The sequence below is a fragment of the Gobius niger genome (genome assembly GCF_951799975.1).
Source record: "Gobius niger genome assembly, chromosome: 14".
NCBI classification, from domain to species: domain Eukaryota; kingdom Metazoa; phylum Chordata; class Actinopteri; order Gobiiformes; family Gobiidae; genus Gobius; species Gobius niger.
In genome coordinates this window covers 25,448,640-25,472,150 of record NC_136865.1, presented here as the reverse complement: position 1 = coordinate 25,472,150, position 23,511 = coordinate 25,448,640, and the positions used below count along the sequence as shown (strand labels likewise).

Sequence of the window (23,511 nt, the reverse complement as noted above, 5' to 3'; positions counted from 1 at the left end):
TCAAGTTTGTGGTTAGCTAAAACATTAAGTAGCCAATAACTTTTGAAAGAGACACAGCGACCAAAAGCCAAATCCGTCCAGCCCCGTGTAATTTCTTTGTCCATAATTTGTACCGGGTCCCTCTCTTTTTGCATAACTGCCCCGGCCCCTGTGCATTAATGTGACAGTGGGGGGCAGGTGGAAGAGACGCGCTTCGGCCCGGGCCATGTGCCTGACCTGTGACCTCCACACGCCAAACAGGGGGCAAACCAAAACCCAAAACCACCGCAGCCCCTCCCCTTTCCCCTAAACCATCCAGCTACATTCACAAACCCACGCGCCGTCTGTCAAGGGCCCCCTGACAGGCGTGACCGAGGCGGGGCATCTGGGGCAAGTTTTTTAGGATCCCCTCAAGCCATTCTCCGCGCCCCTCCCTGTTTTGCTGTAACTCTTGGCCTAAAAAAAAAAGAAAGAAAGAAAGAGAATTCAACAAAAAGAAAGACAGATCAGCGCATCATCTGCCCAGTGGTCTTTGGTCTCCGGTCCGGGCTGACTCCATCTCGCTGCCGGCGCTGATGGGACGGGGAACAGGGAGGGAGGGAGGGAGCAAGGGGTGCTGTTGGGGGGGATATTATGAGGCCTATATTTTTGGTCAGTGCTGCTTTACTGCAAAAGCTAGATGTATTGTAAAGGGACAGACTTGTTGGATAGAAAATATCTCCACTTTCTTTGGAGTATTCTGACTTATGGTTCCAAATGTGGCAAAAGCCAAAACAGGGAAAACAGTGGTCAACATGATTTGCAGTCATATATGGGCTGAATATTATGAGGAGGGGTGGTGTTAAAAGCCCCGATGACCAGAGGGTGTTAGGGGCAGTTGCCGAGTCAGGAGGAGGGGAGATTAAATGATCCTTTCTTTCGCCGAGGGGAGACACTGGCCCAATGCAGCTGTATGCACGAGATGATCTGTTTCGATGCTCGGGTGGGTTTGGCTGTGGCTAGTTCAGGTTCAGGACCAAAAAAAACAGAAAAGAAAAATGTGACAAATCTTACACAAGTGAAGGTCTTAAAGGCGTGACTGTTTTGCTCGAAAATATCAAGAAACTGCTCGGGCTTGTTTTTTTTTTCACCTGAGAGGAGAGTCCATAAATGTGTCAAGGATATATTTTTTTTTACATGCTTTGAATTGTTGTCTGCAAAGCCTTTTTTTTTTTTTTTTTGCGAGAATAACCTGAATTTGGCACAACCAACTGTTCGCAAACACATTTACTAAAATCGTAGCGATACAGGCAAAATTAGCGTGGCTCCTGTGCAAGAATGACAAGCAAATTCGTGGAGATTTCCTCTTATTAGGTGTTCGAGCCTGAAGATCTGAAGGTCTCTGGTTCAAACCCAGGCATAGACACATAATCTGGAAAATCCTTTTGTAAAGATGGTCAGATCAATTTACTTAAAGAGTCCAGGCCCATTCTATAATGATGCGACAGTGCCACTTCGTTATACACCTTTGCTCTTGTTTCATTATTCATAATTCATTACCATTTCATGAAATCGATCATTCTGTTGCTGCTCAAAGAAAAATAAAAGTCAGCGTTCATTTGAGGTCAATCAGATGTCACGATAAAACATGTAGTTACAAAAAAAAAATCACAATATATCTGTGACAAGAGTGTATCCCGGGCCTTTTCCTCCAAAGCCTGGATCTGAGCCTCTTTATGAATGCGCTGTGTTTGACTTTGACGCTGCGCTGGTCTTTGCTGTTTTACTGACAGCTGCTGCCACCACCTGGCGGATCTGTGTAACAGCAGCTGCATTGACAGGGCAGCTGCACACGTTCATTCATATTTACTCAAAATGCATCAGACCAAAGTTTTTTTTTATTGTTTTCTGTGTGGTCATTGGCTTTTCCATAGTAGTAGTTTGCTTTAGTTTCATGTGTACCTGAATAAATAATTTTATACCAAAGGTTTTTTACAATATTTTACGCATCTTTTCCCTCATAAAGTTCTCTTAACCCTGACTTAAAAAGAGAGCATTATTTCTGAGGTTGAAATTGTCCTAAGAAGCACCACTGGCCTAAACAAAAGAGTGGAATATCTAGCGTCCGGCGTTTGTTGATAGTTTGGAGCTGAGTAATGTTGGGTGCTCAGGTAAGCACTTCAGGCCCCGCGGTTCAGCCCGGACCAATTACCTCCCCGGTCCCAGAAGTGAGCGAATAACTGTGGAGCTGATGTGGAAAAGAGAGCTCCGAAGCCCACCGCCACGTCCCGGGACTCTCGGTTTACATCTAAAGAGGGGCATTAGGGCAAAGGCAGCGTTGGCCATTTTTGTTAAGTTAGTTTTGTGTGTGTGTGTTTTTTTTTTACTTCAAACTGATGATCCAGAACAAAAACTAAGCCTGATTGCTGTGTTTAGTATCACAAAACATTTAAGAATTCCACATGTAAATCATTCACTGCCAATGTTTTCAGGGAACCATATTGAATTGTTCGGACCTTGTGGAGTTAGTTGTACATTGTAGTTTTGGTAATTGGTGTTTGTCTATTACTGTAAACTGATGATTGTTCTTCTCTGTCTGCAGATATCAGGATGTCCAAAGCAGAGGAGGAGAAGCCGGGGGCGGACTATCCAGGAGACAGTTCAGGTACTACTACTACTACTACGACTACTGCATGACATCACTCTATTTCTTACCAGTCACCCTTATTGCATTCAAACACTGCCTGACCAAAAGAAAAGTGTCCATCTGGATTTAACTAACTAACTGCTATGGGGTTGCTGCAGTAGCTCAGGTCAATGTTCAGCAAGACTATGTGCCCAAAGAATGAGATCAGCTGAACATCCTGAATGGCCAGTTTATTCCATCAATGGATTTCTTATTTCCCTGATGACATATTCCAAGATGACAATGCCAGGATTTATCGGGCTCACATTGTGGAAGAGTGGTTCAGGAGCACGAGACATCATTTTCACACATGTATTGGCCACAGAGCTGATATCTTAATCCCATTGAGAGTCTTTGGGATGTGCTGGAGAGAGGCTTTTGCGCAGTGGTCACATTCTCCCATCATCAATACAAGATCTGGGTGAAACATGAAGTCAACGTAGGATTTTTTGATATGGAAGAAGCTGATTTAAGCAATGCCACAGCGAATATGTGCTTCAGCGCTTGACATTAGCTCTAGCTCCACAAACCACTTTAGCCACTTGTATTTGACACATCATCAACCTGCTCCTATAGGTGGGTTTAATGTGAGAAGAGGACCTTACCATAGCAATTAAAGCAGTACTAAGTAACTAAGAAACTATAGTAGTAACAAAGAAGGGGTACAAGTTCTTAGCCACTTGTCAGATAAAGCCCAAAACATCAATTGTGTCCTATTAAATTTTAAAGTTTCCTTTCCGTAGTCTGTCAGGGGATAATATGATTGTCATGGGATGATTGGTGGGGGTCTTTCATCTCCCCCTGGTGTCTCTTGGCCGGAAAACCCCAATTGCAACTTTGCTGCCTACGGGTCAGAGCCACCAATACACACTAATAGCATCAAGCACAAGAAGCTAAATTGTTTTGCAGCAGTAAGTTTGAGTGAAAAAAAAGTTATTTCCATAGTGCAACAAGATGTACAATATTCCTCTCTCCCTTTGTCTTTTCTGTCAGCGTAGTATTTGCTGTCACCAATTGTGGCGCTTATGGCCTCTAGGGGCACGAGTTACTTAGTACTGCTTTAAGAAATCCAAACAAAATAGTCTGTAGTTTGAATGGTGTAAAGTCCTCAAAATGAAAAAAAGAAAGTGTTGTGTTCTCGTACATGGTCTGTTTAGTTAGACGTCCAAAACAAATACATTTATAGCTAGAAATTCACCAGTTGGTTAGTGTGTAATGGCTTTGATATATATTAAAAAACAAGGATGTTTGAGAGAAATTATTGTAACAAAGAAGGGGGTACAAGTTCTTAGCCATTAGTCAGAAACAGCCCGAAACATCAATTGTGCCCTATTCAATTTTAAAGTTTGCAAGTTTGGCAAAGCACGTGAACTTTTTTAATCTGTGCACTTTCCGGTTTCTGTGAATCTTTCATCCGCTGCATTGTGCCACAGACTCGCACGGCCCTGTGTTTGCCGCGGTTGTGCGCTATTTCGCTTGTATTTCACATGTTGTTGCGTGCGTTTGACTCCAGAGGAAACGCTCGTACAGTTGCTCCGCGTAACTTTACAGTCAATATTGATCTGAGTCTCTCACTCATAAAATCTTCATTTGTCTCTGTTTCAGACTCAGACAGAAACAGCCCCGACGACCAGGTGGGTTTCACTCAATGTTTTTACTTTTACCAAACACAAAAAAGCATCACACCTGCACCAGCAAACAGAAGAGGACGAATGACAAGAAGTTTAGACTAGTAGATAAATATGGGGATATTTACAACAGAGAGATAATAATAGAGTTCTTATTGCGGAACAAATGATTCATTTTTTAAATATTTTTCAAAGATGCCAAATAATCAAGAAAATGTGTCAGGGCAGGTAATTAATAAAAGTATAATGTTAAGTTTTCTACATTAAGGTGGTCAATGAGAGAGATTTTCACCTAGTTTTCTCTCTTATCGTCAGAGTAAAAAATGACTAATCTCCCTCTTTGCGTTGCTTATTTTATGATGTTTTGTTTGATAGAAAGCTGGAAATTTCACTGGAAATAACATCGTGGCTCAATATAGTTAGTATATACAGTATAAGGTGACCGAGATCCCACTGGAATCCAAATATGGTCATTTCCTTTCTTGGGAGATCGCAGCAGCTAAAGACGGGATAAATTTACAGGCGCTTGTGCAGACGTTACAAAACTTTATGCTTTTCTTTACATTCAATTTCCCCACTGTTGAATCTCCTATAGACTCCAAACTTTCCAGTCTTGGGGCTTAACAATATTTTTAAGGGCTTTGTTAGAGGGATTTTTTAATATCTAATTCCCCGCCTGATTTATTGAGCTTTGAGCCACAAAATATTTGTAATTAATAATAATTAATAATAATAATAATAAATATTTTTTTTTTCCCTTTATAAATATCTTATTCAAAAACTAGACAAGATCCAAAATCCCCTCTGAAAACAATCCGTGTTACAAATATTTCAACAAAGGTTAAAGCATATATTTAAACCTGGCTTTTTCCATTATTTAGATAACTTTTATAGTAGAAATCTACAGCAAGCGTTTCAAATTATCTCTATATATCTCTGCATTTATTTATTTTTCCCTTTTCACCAACAAACTTAAACCAAGTGCACTTCCTCTCACCGATCTTTGTATCAGCTTTACCCAAATCTAAAAGGTTACCATCTATAGGCCAGTGTAACGCCTCATTTGAAAGCTAAGACCTCGCGTTGTTGGCGTGTTATCACTTTTTTTTAAACTTTTTTTTTGTCATTGCTTTTTTCGCTGCGTTTTTGTCACATTTTTGCCAAATTTTCATTATTTTTTTGTCACTTTTTTGTTGCATTTTCAAAACTTTTCTGTTACTCTATTGTTGCATTTTTATTCTTATTGTTGTCGCTATTTTGACACCTTTTTCAAGAAGCTTTTAGATGTGGGTAAAGCCAAACTGGAGAAAATGTGCTCGGTTCAGGTGGGGGTTAATTATTTCCGTTTATGGAGCTAAAACATGTTGAAAATAGTGTTTCAAAATAAAGTCATGTATGTCTTTTATTGTCCATATGTCGTTGTAAGGACTTGTTGCCTTCATGTGTTGTCCACCGGTTGATTGTCGTCTGTCATGGAGCGATGTGTGTCTTTGTGGATGTTTTGACACAAATAACACACCACCGCCTGATTGTTTGTCTGCGAGGCTTTCTTTTTGACAGAGTGTGTCTTTGTCCACACGCAGGTCCAGCCGATGAAAATTAGTGTTTCTCCTCCGGCGCCTGGCAGCAAGGTGAGCGCCGTAAATGTCACAGTGTATTACCATTATTAGAAACGCCGTAAATGCCATATTCAATCACTGCACGGGACACGGGGCGGTTCGGTTTGGTCATCAGAAAGCAGGGATTGTTGGGTAGAGCTGAAAGATTCATCGCAATGTCATAGAAATCACTGTTTAAATGGTCGCACTTAGCAAATTACAAGGCTACGGTCGTACTACAGTCATACAGACATGTTTAGTCTAACGTAGGTATATTTAGGACCCCTTCAAGAGGTTTTGATTTTGTTGAGGTCTGGTCTTGATCTAGTCCTAGCTCCTCTGAAGGCTAAATATTTTGTTAATTAATCTTTTGAGGCTCAAATTTTTGGTTGGAAAAGTTTGAGGACCACTGATTTAGGCCATATAATGTACTATGTGGAGAGAACATTTGAATTGGTTCTTGACTCCTTTGTCTAAAACAGGGGTTCCCAAACAAAGTTGGGGTCGTATTTTGATTGGAAACTGTATGGCAGCGAAAGTAGGCCAAATAACAAAGATAAGGGTCGAGTTAAAAGTGTGAGGAATGGTTTAAACCACCCTTAAAGACGAATTAAGTAACTTGTTTACCTTAATAAATCCTTTCCGTAGTCCCTCTGGGGGTAATGCAAGTGGTAATGGGATGATTGGGGGGACTTTCATCTGCCCCTGGTGTCTCTGTCCAGAAAACCACCCTTGCAACTTCCCTACGTCCAGGTCAGAAGCGCAATAAACACTTATAGAATCACGAAGAAGAAGCTACAATATCCCTCTCTCCCTTTGTCTTTTCTGTCAGCGTAGTATTTACTCTCACAGACAATTAATGTGTAAAAATCACAACTTGCCACGACACCTGCAGTGGCGCTTATGGCCTCTAGGGGCATGAGTTACTTTGTTCTGCTTTAAATGCATCCGGGTGAACGTTTCAGTGCACTGACCACCGATCTTTGATCCCTCACACTGCACGCACTTCCATATGCAGGTCTTGATTAAAAACATTTGGCCATCCGTGGTCTAAAACATACAAACTTATATTATAACGGGCCCACCAATACATTTCCCTTCAGCTAACGAAATACCTAGTCTGATGCAGGTCACAGTGTCCTTAAGTAGTATTACATGGATTATTCGCAAACATGAGCTTGTGTTTGTGGCAAATGAGTTAGTTTGGGTTGTTTGATGAGCAGATTTATTCATCTTTCTCTACATGTCAGTGCTTCTTCTACTCCTGGATGTGCTTAAGCTGAGCACTGTGCACAAAAATGGCCCATCTATTGTCCGGCCCTAACAGCCCTGTGCCTTGTCCAGAATAGTCGGCCTGTCTCTATTGTGGGGCTGCTTATATAGACGTGATGCGGTGGAATAAAGGGGAGTGAACGGGGAGACAGTGATGGACAGGCGGCTGCAGCAGTGACTGATGGGTAATGACAGCGGGCGCCAGGTAACGATACAGGCAGGTCAGAGGTCAACGGCGCCGAAACGTTTCTGACACTTTCAAAACCAACATGACTGACTCTTCTTTATAAGCGCACGCCTGGAAAAATTCAACTTTAAATTCAGTGGGAAAGACGGAGAGGCTGCGGTCGACTGGAGCTTATTTAAAAACACAGCTTTGTGTCAGGGGAAAGTCGGTAACGCACAAACTTTGAGCGGAAAATGTGGATATTAACCTCTTATAAACAGCAACAAAAAACAAGAATGAAAATATAACGAAAAAGTGACAGAAAAGAGACCAAAAAACAAGAAAAACACAACAAAAAAGTAACAAAAACATGATTGAAAACGTGACGAAAACATGACGGAGTAAAAAGTGTCAATGTTTATGGGATGATTGGAAGGTCTTTCATCTCCCCCTGGTGTCTCTGTCAAGAAAACCATGTTTGCAACTTGACTGCCACCGGACCGGAGCCACCAATACACACTAATAGAATCACGAAGAAGAAGCTAGCATGCTAGCGGGCAAAGCTAACTGAGGGCTAGCGCCATTTAAACACTATTTACAGCCAAGTTTGAGTGAAAAAAAATATTTCCATTGTATAGTTGGATGTACAATATCCCTCTCTCCCTTCGCCTTTTCTGTGAGGTAGTTTTTACTCTCCAAGACAATTAATAAGTAAATAAATCGCAACTTGCTACGACACCTGCAGTTGCGCTTATGGCCTCTAGGGGCAAGAGTTACTTATTACTGCTTTAAAAGGGTAAAACATTTGTCAGAAAAGTGATGACAACATAGCAACGAGAGGAAACGAGACATAGGCTGTGAACTCCAGTCAAGAAGCTTTTAGATTTGGGTAAATCCAAACGGGAGAAAATGTGCTTGGCTAAGGCGAGGGTTAAGAGGCATTACTACACAAGGCAAGATCAACAAAATGTGAACCAAAAAATGGCTAAAATAGAATGTTTCAGGCTGTGTTCACCAAAAAATGTGTAAATATAAGTCAAATGGGAAATCGTGTGATATATTGCTGTACCAAGTCAGTTCACCGTCTTCCTATGCCAGCTATTCTTCCTGCAGCTTAGACTAAAAGGCATGATAATATCTGTGACCTGTCCAGTCTTTCCTGACCATTTTTGTTTCCTTTTCCCAGTTGCGGACCGATGAGAGCCCAGAGTCCCGTGGCACTGCGCCCCCTGCCCCCTCTCAGCCCCAGCAGCAGCAACAGCAACAGCAGCAGCAGCAGCAACAACAACAACAACAACAACAGCAGCAGCAGCAGCAGCAGCAGCAGCAACAGCAGCAGCAGGCGGCCCAGCACCACCACGCCACGCAGCTCATGCTGGCCGGAAGTCAACTGGCAGGGGTAAGATATAAGGATTTCTATCAGCAAACCTGTTTTTTCAACTATTCTATGCACATCATCTCAAACGTGGACAGACAGACTACATGGCCTGCCTAAAATGAGAAGTCTATGTGAGCTCTGAAGCCCGTTATCGACTGATGGATTAGCCACATGAAAACATGAAAAAATAACACACAAAATGCTCTGAAGATTGAGAGGCAGCGCTATCATCTACCAAATCAACCAGCAAACAGCTAAACTCTTTCAATTACAGGTGAGAGAAGTTACAAAGTTCATTCCGAGGGATTTGGTACTTCAGAGAGTCTTCTGACACGTTTTATTTCCATCTGTGATTGTATGAAAAAGATATAACAACAACAACTAACAAACAAAAAAAACAAAAATCTACTGCATGCAGGTGTTTTAGGCTCCTAACTTTATCTTTTCAACAAACTATCTATTCATTACACCTCACTCCTCTGGTCATTGCAAGTTTTATTTTTGAATTTGCAACAACCAATAACCATCCCAACGCTTCTGTCTTTGTTAACAGCTGGCAGCCCTCCTCCCGGCTCAGCAGCAGCTCCTCCTGCAGCAGGCCCAGGCCCAACTCCTCGCAGCTGCCGTTCAACAGTCCAACGCTGCCCACGCCGCTCATGCCCAGGCGCAGGCACAGGCGGCTCAAGTACAGGCGGCACAGGTGCAGGCGGCCCAGGTGCAGGCGGCCCAGGTACAAGCGGCACAAGCGGCCCAGGCGGCACAGGTGGTCCAAGCCACGCAGGCTGCCCAGGCCGCGGCACAACAACAGGCCACTCAACAACAGCAACAGCAGCAGGCCATTAAACAGGAGTCCGTCCAAGCCCAGCCTCCTCCTCAGCTCGCCCTGTCCCAGCCCATCCAGCTCACCGCACAGGTAATTATCAATAAAACTAGATTTCACGTCTCAAACTTGTCCATTTTGGAATCATCGCAATAAGTCTACCTGAAGCTTATATTAATGTGGTTCAACACACAATATTCAATAAAAAACGTGTGTGATATCCTCATTTACATTTTCTTTTTCCACGAACCCCCTTGTTGTTGGTGCAGGACATCCAGCAGTTGTTGCAGCTGCAGCAGTTGGTGTTGATGCCCGGACACCCGCTCCAGTCCCAGTTCCTCCTGTCTCAGTCGGGACAGGGCCAGCAGCCCCAACAGAGTCTGCTCTCGTCTCCAAACCTCATCCAGCTACCTCAGCAGAGCCCGGGGGCGCTGCTCACCACCCCTCCACGCCTCGCACTGCAGCCACAGGTGAGAGAGAGAAGTATTTCCTTTTTGAGTGCACAGTGTCTGTAAATCTAGGCCTCCAAATTTCATAAACTGCAATTATTTAGGTTGAGAAATATCCTAGAGTTCATATCTCATTCTACTCTCGAATAGTAACGCTCCCGTTGAAAAACAAGGATAAAAATAAATAAATCTTCACATAAAATGGCAAATCCAGTCCCTTGCATCTCCAGCATTGTTTGCACATCCACACTACAATATGAAACAACAAACAAACTGGCTCAGTCTTGCGTTATCCGTCTTTTTGAAAAGCAGAAGCATTGTCCAACTCTGCATAAATTGTTTAGCATAAAAAGCAAAGATCTGAAACTAACCCTATACATTATACATAAGCCCAGTGTCAAGCCGCGGGTGGCAGGAGGAAGTCATGTAGAGCGACCCGCTTTGCGTTGCATATGAAAACACGCATTTAACCCTGTCCGCTCTGGGAGGACCAACTAATTGAACTAGTATTATGCATATCCGAGTCTCGCTGTGTTTCAAATTTAAATGTGCAGCATCCGTGCGTAAGAAACATATACGCTGAGGCCAAAAAGCGCTGTTGCAAATTATGGGAGTTCATTGGAGGCTAATAAAAAATCTATAATGACATGTGAGGGTGCATCCCTGCTGTACGTTACACTTTTTTTTTTTACCTTGAACCAGATACATGATTAAGATTCACAGCCTGCTTTTGATTCGATGTCTGTGTGGAGATCAATTGCTTTGTGTTGGGATCAGGCGTAACATTATGACCAGCAAACCTAGTCATATATTCATGATGTTTGTAGATTCATGATGTTAGCATGTGCGACTCGCAGGTGTGTTGTAGGAAAGCAAGCAGCAAGGGAGTGTGTCTAATTCCATCAGAAATCAACAGAAGATGCCAATGATGTCGATGAAGTTAACGTTCCACTTGTATATAATTAAAGCAAGGTTTTATGATTAGAGATTGTTTTGTTTTGCTATCAGAAAATCCGCCATGTTTGTTGATAGCTTAACCCCCTTACCTCCCACCTGAACCAAATGCATTCTGTCCTCTTTTGGCTGTGTAACACCTCATTTGAAAGCTAAGACCCACAAAACTGACCTTTTTCCTCACGTTGTTGCTGTGTTGTGTCACATTTTGTATGTTTTTTTTTTCTTTTTGTTGAATTTTTGTTGAATTTTTGTCACTTTTTGGTTGAGCTTTTTGTCACTTTTTCTTGAAGTTTTGTAATTTTTTTGTTGAATTTTTGTCACATTTTTGTTGCATTTTTGTCACATTTTTGTTGATTTTTTGTAGCATTTTTGTTGAATTTTTGTCACATTTTTGTTGAATTTTTGTCACATTTTTGGTGCTTTTTCCCCAAGAATCTTTTTGATTAGGGTAAAGCCAAACTGGAGAAAATGGGATCCGTTCAGGTGGGAGTTAAGAGGTTAAAGGAACAAGCCACCATTTTTCCATGCTATGATATGTTCTTACCTGAGCTTGGACAAGTTGATACGTAGCTGTCTGGTCTTTGTATGTGCCCAACTTCGCCCCCGGTTGTAGCTGTAGGAATATGTTGGGAGAGGCCAAATGCTAACAACATCTTTGGTCGTTTCGCGTGTCTGAGGGCACGCACAAAAAACAGACAGGTACGTATCAACTCGTCTAAGCTCAGGTAAGAACATATCTCAGTATGAATAAACGGTGGCCTGTTCCTTTAAGTCTTGTTAAAGGTCTCTCTCCTTAGTATCCAGTATCATTCATTTTTCTCTGTGTGCTTTGACTGTCGTGTTTCCAGAGGGAGAAGAGCAGCGACGTGGTGGTTCCCGGTGGCAGCAGCAGCAGTGGCTCCATGGTGGGTCCCGGTAGTAGCTCCATTGGTGGCCCGTCTCCGGCCTCTGTCTCCTCCATGACCACCTCCTCTCTGTCCTCGGGCCTCGGCGCCGGGCAGCACATGAGCGAGGAGCCCAGCGACCTGGAGGAGCTGGAGCAGTTCGCCCGCACCTTCAAGCAGCGGCGCATCAAACTGGGCTTCACACAGGTAACGCTCATCTGCACGGGGTGCCCATACCATACCATACCATACCATACCATACCATACCATACCATACCATACCATACCATACCATATACTTTATTAATCCCGAAGGAAATTCAAAATAGAGACAGACTCTGCATATAAATTAGAAACAAAAATATACCTTCCAACTATTTTACACTCTTTGGCATCTGTGTCTCTTGACAAATAATTTTGCCTTTAAAGTGGATATATCATACAAAATCAACTGTTATGCACTTTAAACCATGTTTTAACATTCTCTCGTCAAAGACTGGCCAGTATTTGTAATTCACTACATTCACGCAGTTTTTAATAATCCTCGGGCAAAGCTGTTTGTTCTGTACTTCTTACAGTGGCATCATTGTTAAAACTCAACTCCACATTATTAAAGCTCATAACTCCAACTTTGAACGTTGAAAATGTAAACCGCGCCGTAAATTAAAACTGGAAGTTAGTTTCTTAATAAGTTGTTCCGACAGCTGCCAGCAGGAGGAGCCCCTGGAGGTCTTCTCCATTTCCAGCTCCTGTATTTCATTGTTACTCTTGAATTCTTGCAGAGACATAATTATGAAATGTAAAACACCAATGCTGAGGCATTGCTGAGTCTATTTTTAATCCCCATATGCAGGATGTAATATGTGCCTTTTAAGACGTCTTTGCACATTTTCCTTTTGGGTCCTCCACTGTAACTGTGTATTCTATATTGGTAAGACCGTAAAAGCTGTAGACCTGTTTTTGTTTTTTGGACAGTGAGTTGGGTGTAATATTCTAAAGCATATCCAATATTCCTCATCAAGATGTGTTCATAAGCACATTTCACAACTTTCAGGGAACAATACAGTCATGGTAATGTAATGACCTTCATGGTAATGTAATTACCTTTTTCCCTAAATGTTGCTTCTTTAACAGTTAATGAAAGAGAAATATTAATAAAATTCCCAAAAAATCAGGTGTGAGGCCTTTAACATTAGGCCTTTATCTATTTTAGCAAGCAACAAAACTTTGTCGAAATAAAAGCCATTACGATTACATGCCGTTAAAAATGCATCTATCTGCAGGGCGATGTGGGCGTGGCGATGGGCAAACTGTACGGCAACGACTTCAGCCAGACGACCATCTCACGCTTCGAAGCTCTCAACCTCAGCTTCAAAAACATGTGCAAACTCAAGCCTCTGCTGGAGAAGTGGCTCAGTGACGCAGGTGAGACACGTGTACAACAAAATCACCCTTTATTATAGTATTACAGCGTAGTGATACTTATCCATCCTCTGTTGTAGAAACCATGGCGGTGGACAGCATGCTGCCCAGCCCGTCCTCCTTCTCCACTCCCCTGCTGGGCATGGAGGGCCTCCCGGGGCGACGCCGCAAAAAACGCACCAGCATCGAGACTAACGTCAGAGTCGCCCTGGAACGAAACTTTCACACGGTACTGTTTCCTTGTTGATCTTATATAATTTGTTGGAGGGGTGAAAAAGGTTACTGGGACTGTTCAGCATTGTCTAAAAGCATGGTTTGTGTCTCCCTCCAGAACCAGAAGCCTACCTCTGAGGAGATCCTGATGATGGCCGAGCAGTTGAACATGGAGAAGGAGGTGATCCGCGTTTGGTTTTGTAATCGTCGTCAGAAAGAGAAGCGCATCAACCCCTCGACCAGCACCACGCCGCCGCTGCCCCAGAGCTCCCCCGTGATGCACAAGGGCCCCGGATACAGCCCCCACATGGTACGACGCAACACCTCGCGCTGATGCATGTTACGCAAGGCTGTCACAGTGCATTAGAATCCCTCAAATCCCTCAGCACTGCAATGGCACGAGGGGATGTGTCTGTTTTTAAGATGTCTGTGGCTCACAGGCTTTAATGGACTGGACAGTATCGCTAGTTAGTAAGTGGCGGAAGTGTAGAGAGGACTTTTTCAATCAGGAAATAGATTTTAGAGTTTACCATGTTACAGTGTTCTCTTATCAAAAGCATATACTGTATGGAGCTTTGTTTCGAGCTGCAAGCGCATCATTGAGTGATATTTGAATCTTCTCCAGTAGCTGTTTTATGTTTTATGCAACAATTCACAAAAAACTTCCTTTTCCCCAAAGCCTCTCCTGAGGTCCTACATATCCAGGAAGTGTTTTCCTCTCAATCTCTTACTAAGCTTAATCCTTTCGTTACAATGTAAAGTCACTCGCCAGAGCTTCACTACGGCCACATGGGCTGAGTGGACATTGAAACAGCTGTACAACGATATGAGGATATTGGGTGAAAATCAAGAATTTATATAACTGGATTTTTTATTTTATTTTTCAGTTGTTTTAGTTCAATATTGCATTTTCTAACCAGCAAAATATAACACAGTGATAAAGATGTGTTAAAAAATATCTCCAAATACCTGAAAAGGCATGATACCCAAATATGGTAATTTAAAGGGGCTAGATTCAAGTTTGCCATTTTAAACACACTACTGCCACCTCAGGTCATATGTGTAACTGCAGCTTCTATATTAAGCTTGTACATGACGGCACTTCTGACCCGAAGTAACAACTTTTTGAGGCAGTTGTGGTGAACAGGTTTGGGCTCATTCTACACATTAGGACATTGGTGGAACATGTAGGGGGAGGAAATTACTTAATTTTAGCATTTTTAGACTCCGTATTGTCCCTTTAATGATGAATAACTACCAAGCTGGAGCTTTAACCTGTTATCTGCCATCTTAGGGTTAGAGTTAGGGTTAGCAATGATGCGCATCCAAAATCTCAAAGCGTATTGACTGGAGAGCTTGCGGACCATATGCCAGTGTGACACCTCATTTGAAAGCCAAGACCTTCTAGTCTCTAAAAATATGTGTAGGATCTGTGTGAGTGAAACACTTGCATCGCATTTGCCGTCCCTAATCATAACCCTAACTCCATGTAACAGGTTAAAACGATAGATTTGTTTCATCAAACCTACGACTATAAAAATCAGACCAGTGTCGTAGCGTTTACTCCTTGACATCAGGTGACTAAAAAACACTGCACCGATCTGATTATGGACATTTTCATTGTGCTAACAGAGTTGTGAAATCCTCAAAATTCACTTTTGATCACTCTCCAAGTCAGTACTTATTATAGTTACCGGCTGCGTTTGATTCAACTTATTGAACTTTTTGTCTCCTTTTACTGTGAGTCCGAAGACGTGACGGACATACAGTCTGTGTTGTTAAGATAAGACGAGATAAGACTTTATTGATCTCACAATGGAGAAATTCATTTGCTACAACAGCTCTCAAGAAACACTCAGGGGATGCACATAGTTAGAGAAAAGGAAGAACAACTTGCACAAACAATAGTCAAATAAAGGCATCTTATGTACAGTGAAAATCCTTCAAAATGGGCAAGAAATGTAGTTTACTGTTGATGTAAATGCAGCTATATCAAAGGCCGAAGGAATCTTATTTTTCTATTTTTTTTTACCTTTATTTAACCAGGAAAGTCCCATTTAGATTAAAAACCTCTTTTTCAAGGGAGTCCTGGACAAGAGGCAGCAAACAATGCAGAATTAGAATTAAAATACACGTTATACATCTGATGACAGTGTATGAGTTTAATAACAGTAACTCTAAATTGTGGCTTGAATACGGCCTTAAGGAAACTTTTCAAACCAGACGCTGACCCTTTGACTTTGCTGAAGTTTATGATATTATTGGGAGTCTGTCTTGCATTAAGACACAGCTGACCTGACATGTTTTACAGTTCTGTTGTTGACGTCCGTTCTGTCTTTTTCAGATTTCGAGTCCGGGTCTGTCCCAGGTCACCACCAGCCTCAGCACAACAGGTGAGCCCGTAATTACTGTGTGCCCGCGCCCCCGTCCTGTCAATAAATTATTAAAGGTTAGAGGGACTTCACGTTTGAGCTTTCGGATCCAGAGGTCAGACACTGGGAGATTAAACCTGCCCCGACATTATTTGGAGAAAGTTGATATTGTCGAAATGTCTGAGCCCTTTCGCTTTTGATGAAACGGCCCAGGAAGGAAACTGTGATTTGGTCGGGATATAAAAAGAAAAAAAAGAATCTTTGAGGAATAATAGAAAAACAATGATGTTTTGTTGACACCGAAATGGAGGCTCTAGTCTAGTCCGATCTTGAGTTGTTTACCTGCGCGCCGGGACGTGGTGATTTATAGACCCGTGCTCTCGGGCCGCACAGATGTGACAGATGAGGCGACGGGTAACAAACACCTGGAAATTTATCGGCTGATTGAGTCCAAGGTGACGCTCTTACGGCGCTCGCGGTGCAGCCGGTTCAGCCCAAAGCCACCGCGTTAATGAAAAGGTTCTGTCCGTATTGTTTGGGCTTCACACGACATCACAGCAGCCAAGGGTTTAACTCAAAGTCAGTTTTCATGTGTTATTCTCAAACGCTCGCTGCAAAATACAAGAAATGAAGAAGATGCAACAGTATTAAAGGAAAAGGTGGCGTTCACGATTTAGAATGTGCTGATGTCATAATGTCAGATAGATACAGATACATCTCGTCATAGAAGGGGGCGTGGCTTCGCCGAGGGGGAAAATATAATCTTTAGAGAGCCACAATTTTCACTCTTTTTAGCCATTTTCTGGTGGAATATGAACTTATTCATCACACATAAATAAAGTGAAGTGTAAATCAGGTCCATATGGATATTTTCTCACAGCAGATTGTTCAGTAGAAGTGAAAAAAACGCAGTTGTAGATAGCACTAGCTAGCTGTTAGCATTAGCCCGACGCTAACATTAACCATCAAGTTATCATTCACCATTATTTATGTATTTATGGGCTGTTGCACCACTTTGCTCCTCTCCACGTCTTTGTATCTTTATTTAGTAGAAAACTTTATTCATATTTCAGCGTTTGTTTGTTTGTAGTTTTTGAATAATTAAAGAAAGTTTAGATTTTTCTCCAAATTGTTTTCCCCCTTAACTGTTTCAAACATGACCATATATGGGCGAATCCAGAGATGACGTCTGTATCTATGGAGGGCAGGGCCAATGCAACTCTATGGGAGAAATGCAGTTTTTGTAAGAAATCTCCCAAAAAATATTTTTTATGTCTGAAAGTACTTTCTATTGGACAACATCACGCTCATGTTTTTTTTATGTTTTTCAGAGAAAATAATTGGACATTAGTTCATGTGCTGACAGAGGAGACAATGAACTTTGTGCCAGTTTTTGTTTCATGTGGATTCCTTCAGTAATTACTAAGATATGAGCCAAAAAACACAGTTCACAGGTTTCCTGCATTTGCATTGATTTCCTGTGGTTGCCCTGGTTTCCCCTGCTACTAAAACATGTACAATATCAAATAGAGTTCAGAAAAACAAATTCTGAAATGCTGTCCTGGTTAAAATAAGAAATCAGAGAAATATGTATTTGTAAACATAGTTGACGTCACGTGTTGTTCTCTCCCTCAGCTGCCAGCTCCTCCCCCTCGGCCTCCTGCCCCATGACTCCAGGCACCGCCTCCTCCTCTGTGACTCCGCCCCCTCATAGCACAGCCAGCCCCACAGGCTTCGCCGCGCACGGGCTCAGCTCTGGGTGAGTGGATCACGTACACTTTATAAATACACGTGTGGAATAATAGAGACTTAATAAGGTTATAGAGCACTGGCAGCAATATGTGTGTAAAACTAAACCTAAGCTGAAACCTAAACTAAGCCAAAATATTTACTCAAGAGAATTTGACTGAAGTACAAGTGAAAAGTAGTGACCCAAATAAATACTCCAGTAAAAGTAAAATGTTACTTGACTATTGAGTAACTGTTTGAGTCTGATTTAGTTTTCAGTTGTGACTTAAATGATGAAACACAACTTGTAATAATGAGAAAAGAAGAAAATCCCCCAAAAAAGGATTAAAAATATATATATTTCTGAAATAAAAGGGCCACGAAACAAACACTACATTTATTTTAGGTCAACTTGAAGCTTTTGTAACTTTAAAATTTACTCACAGTGGCACAAGATACTTCATTAAAGTACTCAAGTACAAGTTTAAAGTACTGAATGATATAACTACTCTATTAAGTACAGTTTTTTTTTTTCAGCAAGTTCCTCTTGTACTTGTAGCACCACTGATTACAACAAATATCCTATAGACCCTTTTCCCTCCTACATTATTGACATCAGCTGGAGGAGAGCTTAAAGGTGCATTATGTAACTTTTTATTCGGAAAAAAATGTTGATATTTGTGTGTATTTGACCTTGTAGGGACCCCGCGGCTGTGTGAGTGGTCAGCATGGCGCCTTTACTTTCACTCACGGTGGCCCCTACAACGCTCCAGGATCAATTGTTTTGTAGGTTTTCTGGTGAGAGGGTTCATCAGCAGTGAAAACTTACCAAACAATTGATCCTGGAGCGTCCTGGAGACCACTGTGATGGAAAGTAAAGACACCATGCTCGCTACTCATACAACCGCTGGGTCACTACATAGTCAAATACGCTAAATCACTAAAACTAGTCGTCCTGTTGTGTATTTAAGTGCAAGAATAGATGCAACAACATTTGGGGCAGTAAATTTGGCAACCCCCACCCACCACCTCCAATGTTTACAAGCAATGAAAGGATCTATATACATTCATGGTAGCTTTTATTCACCAGTTCACATGCAAAACCCAGGACTCCTCCTCCTTTATCTTTCCTTTACACGAGTCCCTAACATTGCTCCCTTCTGTCCTTGCCCTGTGTCTCTGCATGTGCGATTGTGAATGTCTGGTCCGTGCGTTTTTGTGTGAACTTGCGGCACATCCATATTTTTAGGAACACAATGATGGGAGTAAGCACAGGGATGAACCAGGCCCTCATTGGCAGTAACCCCCTGGCCACCATGCAAGGTGTGTGTGCATGCTTTTAGGGAGGAGGAGGAGGAGGAGGGGGAGAAGGACCCATGAACCCCCCCCTCCCTCCCTCTTGCCTACCCTGCCCTCACCGGTCTCCATTTACCAAAAGCCCATTTCACCATTTCACCCATGTCACCCATTCTGTGCAACAACAAAAAAACCCGAAAGGCCTTTGCACTCCTCCCTCTCCGGAAAACTTCTGAAGCGCATATTTTTGCTGAAAGATTCAATTTTATTCTCGTACAATGGGGTCGGCTATTATCACCGGCTGACAACAGACCCTTATGGGCAAAGCTTAGGAGGCCCAAGTCAGCTTATAGCAAACACACCAGCAAACTCAATCCCTCCACTATCGAGCGCTGACGGCTAAATAACAAGTTTCAAGTTTCCAAGCATTCGCCTTTTGAAAGACGAAACCCATTGGCAAATCCATTAAGCATCGCAGATATGTTTTTTTTTTCCGGTCGTAGCTTAGAATCCGTTTTGTGTCGGATCTGCCTATACAGCGGCCCCTCCCCTCCGCCGTCCCGCCTGCCTCCTCGGGACATGAGCGTGTGATACAGTGCGTTATGGAAACCGCAGCTTATAAACACTTTGAGACCCCAGTGTGTTGATGTGAAAAGGGATTTCATTTTGATTCCTTTGGGGCTAAAATGTTGACACTGGAAGGATCAAAAAAAGCCTTTATCCATTCTAACAGAGAGTGCTGACAGCTCGCGTCAAAACTCTTCGCGCTCGCATTTCACTCAGGCACAAATTTACCGGGAATGGCAGTGCAGATGTTGTTGGAAGGACGCCGCCTGACTTGGGGCCAGTTGTGAATTCCAGAACAGAGAGAGGTGTAGTGTTGCACCAAATTACCGTAAACCAAATGTGACTGAACGTTTGAATACAAAAAAGGGAGCTGACAGATCCTATTCTGATCCTATAATAACCAGTTTATGAACACATGCCCTAAGGAAATACAAGAACAGCAAGATAAGGCTATGAAATTGAAAAGTCATGCTTATTTAAATGTAGTTTAGTTTAGATCTTGGTGCTTTTTAACATCTTAAATCCATCAACAGATCAGTATATTTAGTGAAAACACTCTTTCTGGACACAGTAGTCTCTCCCTGTGAAGTATTTAGATAAAGTTTGTAACACGTAGCCATTGATTACCCTCCACCTGCTCATTGTCTGCCCCATAATCTTAAAATATTCATGTATTTACAGAGAGACTTGACTTGTACCCTGCAAAAAGTCATATCTCGATCAATTGAGACTACAGGAATTAAGAATATTTTAACCTAATAGGAATAATTTTGACTTGCGAAGTCGCTGTGAGATGAGATCTAATGATGATCTTATCTCATTTTAAACACAAAAAGATCAGTACCGCTTTATATTGTTAAGTATTAATAAGGTACTAATAAGCATTAATAATATGCTTGTAAAGTATTAACACACTGCTTATTTTATTTTGATCCGTTAACATACTAATAGGCCATTAATAATATTCTTTAGTCATAGCCAGCCCTAAACCTAACCCTAACCTTAAAGGGGCTAGATGCAAGTTCGCCATTTTATATTCATTACTGCCACCTCAGGTCATACGTGTAACTGCAGTTTCTATATTAAGCTCGTGCATGACGGCACTTCGGACCCGAAGTAACACGTTTTTGAGTGACAGTGCAGGATTTTAGAGGCAGTTGTGGTGAACAGGTCTGAGCTCATTCTACACCTTAGCTCCTTGTTGGAACATGTAGGGGGAGGAAAATGCATAATTTTAACATTTTTAAACTCCGTATAGTCCCTTTAACCCTAAAATTATTACAAATGCTTATTAATACTTACTGAGCACACCTTAATCTAAAGCGATTCCAAAAGATCTTTTTTTCTGGTTATATGTGCAAAAATATGTGTTCCATTGGCAGATTATCTTACTTACCCACTTAAATCAGGGGCAAATATACTAATTTCAAGCAAAATTGACCTACTTTTAGATTACTTTTTGTAGTATATAGGAATCGCAGTCACATACAGAAAGTCAGACTGAAGTAGCTTGTTATTATCAGTTACGAAATTAGCAAGTCTTTGGATTGAGGGAGGAGTCTTCGGAAAACTTTACTTGAGAAGAAGGAGAACCAACCTCCAAAACGCACCAACTTCATTGTATTTATTTATTTTCATGATTCTTCCCATCGTGACTTGAGTTTCCATCTGAAGCATGTTGTGAGCGTGTCTCTTGTTCGTCGCGTACGTCCATCCCCATTTCACCACCGCATCTCTTTGAAACGGCTTTACTTAAAACACCTGTCTTCCCTGTCCCAGCTCTGGCCGCCAGCGGGGGTCAGCTGCCCCTGTCCAGCCTGGAGGGGGGTCCCGGCCACATGCTGCTGGGTGGACCTGGTGGCGCGGGGGTCTCCTCCTCCATGCGGCCCTCCCTCTTCCTTAACCGCCCCGCGCTGCTGCCCATGATGACCGGCTCCAGCGCCGCCATGGGCATGGTCAGCGGTATGGGGGGCGGCGTCCCGAGCAGCAGCGGTGGAGGAGTGGGTCCCAGGGCATCGTACCCCCAGCCCTCCGCCTCTGCCCCCGGCCCGTCCGACCTCATGAGCCCCACGTCCTGCCCGGAGGATTCCCCCTGCTCCAGTCCCGCCTCCTTCTGCTCCTTCAGCGAAGCCTCACCCCCGCCGCTCGGAGGGACGATGGCCGACTGACCCCTCGCCACAAGCCAAAGTGTCCCATCGGAGCGGGACAGAGGAGGAGGAAGAGGAGTTCAACAAGCTTTATTGATTTAAATGTACAACCTCGCCTTTCAACCAAAGCCATCTCTCTGTCTCAGCCATCTCTCATTGGTCCCGCTCAGCGCCGCTCCCCGCTCAAGTCTCCTGAAGCCAAAAATATACTCAGACAAAAGCGGGGAGGGGGGGGGAGGCCTGTCGGGACGATGGTGCGGACAGAGAGAACTGCAGATGGGAGGGGTCGTCTGAAACCAAATAATGAACTGGAGAGGTGGCAACTCTGTGCTTTTTATCGACGGGGAGAGAAGGTTTAAATACAAAGAGGGCAGGGAAAAGATGTGAACGAGGCCAAAAGAAACAGACTTGTTAAACAAGCGCGAGAGAGGAGGAAGAGACACACGTGAAAAGACGAAGAAACAAAACGTCCAAATACCAAAAACTGAAACCAAAAAAACAAAACAACAAACGGAGGGAAAAGCTTTAGTTCAAAAGACTTTTGCATATGATCTGTCCAGGATCGATCCAGCGCTCACACGTCACCATCATTTCATTTACTTTCTACATCTGTTTTTTATTATGTTGTTTTTCTATTGACCTTCTTGATGCCAAATGCTAGTTTTAGCGACTACCTCCTCAACAGTGAACCAAAGTCAAATGTTTGTCACAGCGTTTACAAAACCAGGAACAAAGGCAGTGGAAAGTAATGGACCAATGGCTTCAAAGCAAATTATCTGTTTTTCGGCAACTAAACATTTCTAACACAGTATCAGAGACACAGAGAATCTGGACTGTGTTGTCAGAACTGCATCAAGTTTTACACACTTTTTAATTTGTTTTGGCTGATATGTCTTTTACCAACAAAGAGGTGGATTTGTCATAATATTCAGTCCTTGACATACAATCTCAAACTCTATTAGTTCTCTAAAAAGTACAGATAAAACACTGAAAGAATAACATTGTAGTGATCATTTTCAAACATCGCCGTTCCCTAACTTTTCGGTCCGTGACCCCCAAAATCACCAGACCAACAACTCGGGACCCCCACTGTAAAATTGAATTTTATTGATAGTGAAGTCAAGGGCACAGCATTGAAAATCAGCTTTATTCATGTTTGCTTTGATAGTAGGTTTTGATATTTGGCTTGATTTCACTAAAAATACAGTGTACTGCTTTCAATCAAAACTATATAATATTATAATACTATAATTAGTATTATAGTTCCCAACCTTTTTTGTCCCACATACCCCTTGAGGCATTAATTTATACTCCGAGTACCCCCTAACTCAAGGATCCGGCCAAAAGTGAGCAACTTAACATAGATTATTCAGTATTTAGTGTCACGTTCAAAATAGGGCTGAACGATATGGACAAAATTTACCATCTCGATATTTATGCCATATGGGTCAGGTGAAAACCAAGCATTTTTCATAAAAATTAAATTATAATACAAAACAGTGCAGTTTTATTGATGAAAATCTATATCGTTTATATCTTGATTTGATTATTCTGAATGTTCATTTCTCGATATCGATACGATGACGATATATCTTTCAGCCCTAGCTCAATATAATATACTTTACTTTATACCATGGTCTGGGTGAATACTCGATTCTGATTGGCTGGTGTCTGATATTCTACACCTAGTCCGGCATAAGTTAAATCACTTTCTATATCACTCCACTGCGGCTGTTTCCATAGTAACGATAAACAATTGAGCTTCAGGTAAAACAGCTTAAAAAGTGAAATAGCTCCAGCCCGTGACATTGAAAAAAAGCAAACAGGCCCCAATGAACAGTTTCAGTTTGTGGGACCATGATATAAGCGGGATAATGGACTCCGAGGCGTCCGTTATTTTTGATAATGGACACCTCGTCGTGCATTGTCTCTTACATACTCTAAAAAGTTAAAGCATTTACCGAGAAAAA

The 23,511-nt window shown here is 42.3% G+C and overlaps 1 protein-coding gene across 2 annotated transcripts in view; it reads left to right on the top strand.

Annotated features, from left to right (window-relative positions):
- LOC306973858 (uncharacterized protein) overlaps positions 1 to 22,377 on the top strand; it is a 107,534-nt gene extending 85,157 nt beyond the window's left edge. The window contains exons 2-15 of one of the 2 annotated variants that reach the window (XM_079570920.1): positions 2,561 to 2,623; positions 4,250 to 4,278; positions 5,856 to 5,903; positions 8,495 to 8,707; positions 9,240 to 9,599; positions 9,776 to 9,976; positions 11,761 to 12,003; positions 13,080 to 13,221; positions 13,299 to 13,447; positions 13,550 to 13,741; positions 15,776 to 15,824; positions 17,439 to 17,562; positions 18,781 to 18,854; positions 21,174 to 22,376. In XM_079570920.1, coding sequence (XP_079427046.1) covers positions 2,561 to 2,623; positions 4,250 to 4,278; positions 5,856 to 5,903; positions 8,495 to 8,707; positions 9,240 to 9,599; positions 9,776 to 9,976; positions 11,761 to 12,003; positions 13,080 to 13,221; positions 13,299 to 13,447; positions 13,550 to 13,741; positions 15,776 to 15,824; positions 17,439 to 17,562; positions 18,781 to 18,854; positions 21,174 to 21,562 — 2,276 coding nt within the window. In that variant the 3' untranslated portion in view covers positions 21,563 to 22,376. Of the gene's footprint in view, positions 1 to 2,560; positions 2,624 to 4,249; positions 4,279 to 5,855; positions 5,904 to 8,494; positions 8,708 to 9,239; positions 9,600 to 9,775; positions 9,977 to 11,760; positions 12,004 to 13,079; positions 13,222 to 13,298; positions 13,448 to 13,549; positions 13,742 to 15,775; positions 15,825 to 17,438; positions 17,563 to 18,780; positions 18,855 to 21,173 lie in introns of both variants that reach the window. The other variant, XM_079570921.1, reaches the window with a different exon arrangement.
- The last annotated feature ends 1,134 nt before the right edge of the window (positions 22,378 to 23,511 follow it).